A 6,328-nucleotide genomic window follows, 5' to 3' on the forward strand; every position below is an offset into this window, starting at 1 on the left:
TGATGGGGACATGAACAAATATACAAAGAAATCAGGTAAATTTTTGGGTACATAAAGAAAAAAATGCAATTTGGTCAAAATAATAAAAAATCCTGATATATCATGCTCATACAATAATGTTTGTTCGTGTAGGTGCTAAAGAAGGCAACTGGACTTGCTTGAAATCCTTGAAGACATTTCACATCTCATCTGAAAGTCTTCTTCAGTTCTGTCTGATTAGTAGGGAGTTCCAGGTATTTATCGTCTAGTGGACCAAAAGCAACCCAAAGGAGAGTCGTTGAGGTCACATGGGTTGTTGGCCCTCTCAGCCATCCAATCAGTACCTACAGATTATGATGACCTGGATGACTGAGAACCTTCACAGGCATATTTCCACACACTTTGGTACAAGAACCCTTCGACTGGTGCGAGAGTATGAGAGGACTTCCAGATTGAATGGCTGAGAGGGTCACCATCCCATGTAACCTCAGCAACTCTCCTTAGGGTTGCTTTTGGTCCACTAGAGGAGAAATACCTGGAACTCCCTACTAATCAGACAGAACTGAAGCCTTTTGGATGAGAAGTGAAATGTCTTCAAGGATTTCAAGCAAGTCCAGATAGTTTTCAATCTTGACTCAGGTTTACTTTCATTTGGCCTCAACAACAGTGGTCTTGATTACATTACATTACATTAATGGCATTTAGCAGACATCTTATCCAGAATGACGTACAAGATAACCAGAAGCCTGGAGAGCAGTTGGGGGTTCAGTGCCTTACTCAAGGGCACTTCCTGGTGCAGGGAATCGAACTGGTGACCTTTTGGTCCCAAAGCTGCTTCTCTAAACTTTGAGCCATGGCTTCCCCCATGATTACAGCCAAACTATGTGTATACATCATATAATGCAACAACCGCTGGTCTTAATAAATGTCAAAGGGTATTTTAAGTTATAAATGCAACATTCTTTATATATAAGCATTTGGTCAACCTTTTTCCTGAATATCTTTACAGATATTCAGGCCTGGCGCGGTGGGGGGGTGAAAGGGGGCGTCGCCCCCTCGTGGCTACAGCCCCGCCCCCTCAACGGAGACTCAGATCACTTAATTGTTTTCTTATGAAAATATAATGTATTATAGACGTATTAATAATTTGCATTTTCAAATACGAAATATTAAGTGGTTGCGCATTGCACAAAAATACATTTCACATAAATCACTACTAAAACTGGCACAGTAGAACAAATCTGATTGGTTATGATTCTTACATTGCACATTGTTACTCTTTCATTGCTGACGCTGTACACGCAGGCAAAGGGTTTTGAGAGTGTTGGCGGTTAGCTCGTAGTTTGCTGCTGACCGTGTGTTAGATGGCATCAAAATGGATATAAGAAAATGGATTGTGTCAAAACACACTGTGGAGTATGCAGAGCCCAGCACATCGGCCACCTCAACTGACCAAGATGACACAGGCAGGCCGGTGAAAGGAAGAGAGAGTGTATGTATTTTAAATTTAAAGGACTTGCCTGTAGGTTTGTGTTTGGTGTTTTATGTTTGGCATCTTTCAGGTTGTACCGCGTGTCTGTGAGAAAATTGGAGGGGAGGGTTAACAGGTGGGCACGGGTGTTGATAAAGCGCAACTGCCCTGGTAATATGTCACATGATTTTCCTGTACTAAAGCAACCTTCGGGGCCATGGTTTTGTGGTTGGCGCAGTTAATTGTTTGAAACACGTTGTCAGACCGCCATCACTACTACACACTATATGAAAAATATTTGCCCCCTTGCAATTTCTAATTGCCCCCTTAGTAAACTGTTCCTGGCGCCGGGCCTGCAGATATTATAATATTTGACTCATTTCTTCTGAATAGCAATTTAATGTTAATCATCTGATTATTGCAAAGTTTACAAAGAAATTTGCTTTAAAATATGAACACTTTTCACAAATGAAAACACGTAAAGTGCAATGATTTCAGTGCAAAAATGTCTTTGAGTATTTTTTAAATGATACAACTAATTACATTACATATTCTTTATTACATAGTGTATTCAGGAAAAAAAAACAAGATTATTAATTCTTCTACAGCCTTCATTTGTGTTTATGATGTTCTCCAGGTGAAACGTCTTACATCCGTTTGTAGATATGGATGATGTTTCTACAGTTAGGGCAGGTGTGTCTGACATCCTTGCAGGACTTCACGCAGAAAGGAATCAAGCAGCATGGCCATATGCTGCAGAGAGATGGCAGAGGAAGTGTAAAACGGTGTGTGTTTGTGTGTCAGCTGTGTGTGAGAGAGATTTTAATGCAAGATCTCTTACCAGAAGATGAAGAGCAAACCGAAAATCAACCAAATAAGGGTTCCGTTGATGGGTTCAGGTATTGTGACAACTTGTGTCTGGCAGAAACCACACTTCGTTGCTGCTGGTAAAGACTTCATAGGAGCCTGAATTACTGGAATCATTCACACACACACACACACACACACACACATTTATTTTCAACAACATTACAGCAAGTGATTTTCAACACAGACCCGCCCTTTCTATTTCCATTTTGAGTTAATGTTAATATGTTCCTGAATTTGTGGTCTTACTGTTCTGTTTTTGTTTTGCTGTCATCTTTTTGATTTTCCTTCCTTTATTGTTTCTTTGCATTGTGTTTTGTAATGTTTTCGAGTTTTCGGTTTGCCAGTGTGTTTGTGTTGCTCTTACAGGCCACAGTAAATTACAACAGTCTGGAGGAGAAATCTTACCCACAGGACCTTTTGTCTTGACTGCTTCTTGAGGTGCAGGCTGGTATACTGCAATAGGTGGTTCAAACGCTACCACTGGTTGAGGTTCAGGGTGGATTATTACAGGAGGTGGTTGAATGAATCCCACTGCAGGTGCAGGCTGGTATGCTACAGAAGGTGCAAATGGATCAATAATCATCGGTGGAGGTCCAGGCTGATTGATTGCGTAGGCCATGATGTATGGAAGCGGAGGCTGTCAGTAACGTGGACTTATTCTGATGCGCCTGTGGAAAAACATGGGGGAAAAAGAAACACTGGAATGTAAACTCAGGTGTGACCTGGTTCTGAATGGTTACATACTCAAAAGAGTTCATCAATAAATTTATAGAACAATTACACTTTTGGCAAGGTGTGAGAGAGTCAATTCCAGGGCAGGAATGTAAACTAGTAAATAGTGTGTTCACTGCTTCAGATGGGTTAAATGCAGAGGATGAATTTCACTGTGCTTGAAGTGTGCATGTGACAAATAAAGGTTTCTTCTTCTTCTTAAACCTGCAGGTTGTGAACCCAAAGTGGAGTCAGTGTGTTTCACCTGCTTACATTACAAAGAAATCATCTGCTCAGATAACAAATGTGACCTGTGTGACCACAGCGCACACACTTGTCACAATTAATCTGATATCCTGTGTGTTTTTCTGTTCCTGTTTTGTCCTTTGGTTTCTTCTAATGGTGCTTCTAAAGAGAAATACTTTCACTATTATAACAACGTATTGTATAATTCTTACATCTGCACTTATTTGCAGTCAAGACTTTACTTCCCACAATTCACAGCAGCCTCAAAATATGGCTGCCACAGACGACAGCACCCATCCTGTACCTGACCACTCATGGTCTCCAAAGTTGTAATCATTTGCACCTGTTTACAATCACCAGTTCACTGCGAAGTAAACACGTAGTTCCTTGTGTCTAACATTACCAAGCCTTTTGGTATTACTCTGCTGATTCTAATTTTGACTTTCTTTGTACTTTGGATTTTTCCTTTTTGTGGCTACTATGTCATTGTGTTGTAAGAATGAGTGTAACAATAGCGCACTGTGCATACACACAAGCATTACAATCACCAGAATGGCGAATCGTGATCTCGCGAAAGGAACAGTTGATCTCGCTTTATCAAAGATTAGATTAGATAAAACTTTATTGATCCCTTTGGAAGGGTTCCCTCAGGGAAATTAAGATTCCAGCAGCATCGTTACAGATAAACAGAGAAAAGAAATAGAGAAAAAAGGTACACAAGAATGAGTATAAGAATGTAAGAATGAGTGTAACAATAGTGAAACTTCATAAACAATCAACACTTATCCTGATCAAGTTCGATTACCCATTCTAATTCTTGATAAAATTTGGAACCAGTCAGAACCAGAAACGAAATGAGAGAAATCTCGTTATAACTTCGGATCATTTATTTTAGTCTTTACACTACACTTGTGAAAAAATGTGCTCATTAGTACTAAATAATGCTTCTAAGACAATTCATGAACAAGGGCTTTCTTACTATTTTGAAAATACATGTAGTTCACAGCATTGTGTTTTGAACAAAACACAGTAAAAAAAAAAAAAAAATTGGTAACCAAAATACTACAAGCCCGGCTGTAGCCTTTTAATTCCGTCTGTTGCCTGCATCTCTGACAATAATCGGATTGATAATGGTTTAATAATTGATAAAGTCTTAATATTTATTTGCTTATTTATATATTTATTTGAAAAAATTATTTCTCCTCACTACAATACTAAAACATAAAAAGAACAATTTGTTAGGATGTAATATGTTGCCTTCTTCAAACACACACACACACACACACATACCTTTGTGCTCTGTGTCGATTCTTTGAGTGATACACTCTGACTAAATCAGATTACAGATGATAGCATCTCATTACAAAGCAGAAAGCGAAAGAGTAACTAAATGGTGACGTTGTGAAAGTAATGCCGCTCCCTTTGCAGTGATCAGAGCCTCTCGCAGCAACTCTGTTTACCAAAATGTTTTTTTTAGGTGAGACAGTCACAACATATTTAATGAGCTGCATAAGTAATTACAGAGCTTTACCCAGTTCCCAGTTCATACTGTGCTCAGATTTCCAAGTTAATAATTATTTTCAGAATTAATCCTTTTCTTCTTATTTTTCTCCATTAAAACTGATCATGCAGACCGAACCATAGGTGTTACAGAGATTAAGCTTGGTGTCAGAGTGAAGGCCCTTACAGATGTATTTGCAGGAGAGAGCAGGGAGCAAACAGTAATGGAGCCAAATTGTGAAGCAAGAATCGTGGTCAGAAGGCAGGCAATGGTTGGTCGATTGACGATTCATCCAAGATGGCGCCACGGACGGTTGCCTCGGTACTTCGCTCTCTCGTACTTTCTACGTTTTTGTGTATTTGTTGTGTTTCTTGCGTTTCTTCGCTTGTCACATACTCTAGAGAAGAACTCATAAACGTTGGATTAACCACCAGTAAAGTTCTTTCATAAGATGGATGAACTGCTGCTCCTCAACACATTCAACACAGATTTTAACAGATCTGCTGCCTTGTGCTTCACTGAAACCTGGCTCGGTGAGCACATCCCGGACTCTTCTCTCCACCTGCCTGGATTTCACCTGCACCGAGCGGACCGCGAAACGGAGCTCACGGGGAAAATGAGGGGAGGCGGAGTCTGCTTTTATATTAACGAAGGTTGGTGTACTGATGTCACAGTTCTACATAAATCATGCAGTCCTCATCTGGAGTCATTATTCATAAACTGCAAACCGTTTTATGCTCCGCGAGAGTTTTCCTTGTTTATTCTGGTTGGAGTTTACATCCCCCCTCAGGCGTGTGTTAATGAGGCGTTACAACACCTGGCTGACCAGCAGAGGTGGAAAAACCCGGGTGCAGAAAGTAAAAACCCTGCCACATTTTTGCTCCAGCCAATTCAATGAATCAGCTGATCCTAATTACCACATCCCCTAAGCCAGGTTGATGAGCTAATTGGTGAAATCACCTGTGTTGAGAGCACAGGCAGAAGGAAAACCTAAGCAGGACTTTTACTTTGTCAATCCAGTTTTTCCACCTCTGCTGACCAGATAAACAACGTGGAGAAAAACCACCCGGACTCTTTGCTCATTGTTTTGGGGGACTTTAACAGAGCAAACCTCAGCCACGAACTGCCAAAATATAAACAGCACATTAAGTGTCTCACCAGAGACACGAACACTCTGGACCATTGTTACACTGTTTTAAAGGACTCATACCACTCTGTCCCCCGTGCAGCCTTGGGACTATCTGATCACTGTATGGTTCATCTTATCCCGTCCTACAGGCAGAAGCTGAAATCTGCTAAGCCTGTAGTTAAGACGGTGAGGAGATGGTCTGATGAGGCCAAAGTGGAACTACAAGCCTGCTTTGACTGCACTGATTGGAGTGTTTTTGAGGCTGCAGCTTCAGACCTTCATGAACTGACTGATACTGTGAGGATATGTGTGTGCCCACCAAGACCTTCCGCACATACAATAACAACAAACCCTGGTTCACCACAAAACTCAGACAGCTTCGCCAGGCCAAAGAGGAGGCCTACAGAAGTGGGGACAGAGT

General features: G+C 40.8%; 1 protein-coding gene across 1 annotated transcript; it reads right to left on the reverse strand.

Moving 5' to 3' along the window:
- Positions 1–535: 535 nt before the first annotated feature.
- LOC132866807 (lipopolysaccharide-induced tumor necrosis factor-alpha factor homolog) lies at positions 536–4,623 on the reverse strand. The gene is made up of 4 exons (XM_060899582.1): positions 4,568–4,623; positions 2,726–2,988; positions 2,292–2,424; positions 536–2,203 (listed from the first exon to the last, which is right to left on the reverse strand). The coding sequence occupies exons 2-4, from the start codon at positions 2,937–2,939 to the stop codon at positions 2,098–2,100; spliced, it is 453 nt and encodes a 150-aa protein (XP_060755565.1). The 5' UTR covers positions 2,940–2,988; positions 4,568–4,623; the 3' UTR covers positions 536–2,097.
- Between the last annotated feature and the right edge of the window lie 1,705 nt (positions 4,624–6,328).

This window comes from Neoarius graeffei, chromosome 18 (assembly GCF_027579695.1).
Source record: "Neoarius graeffei isolate fNeoGra1 chromosome 18, fNeoGra1.pri, whole genome shotgun sequence".
Lineage (NCBI taxonomy): Eukaryota > Metazoa > Chordata > Actinopteri > Siluriformes > Ariidae > Neoarius > Neoarius graeffei.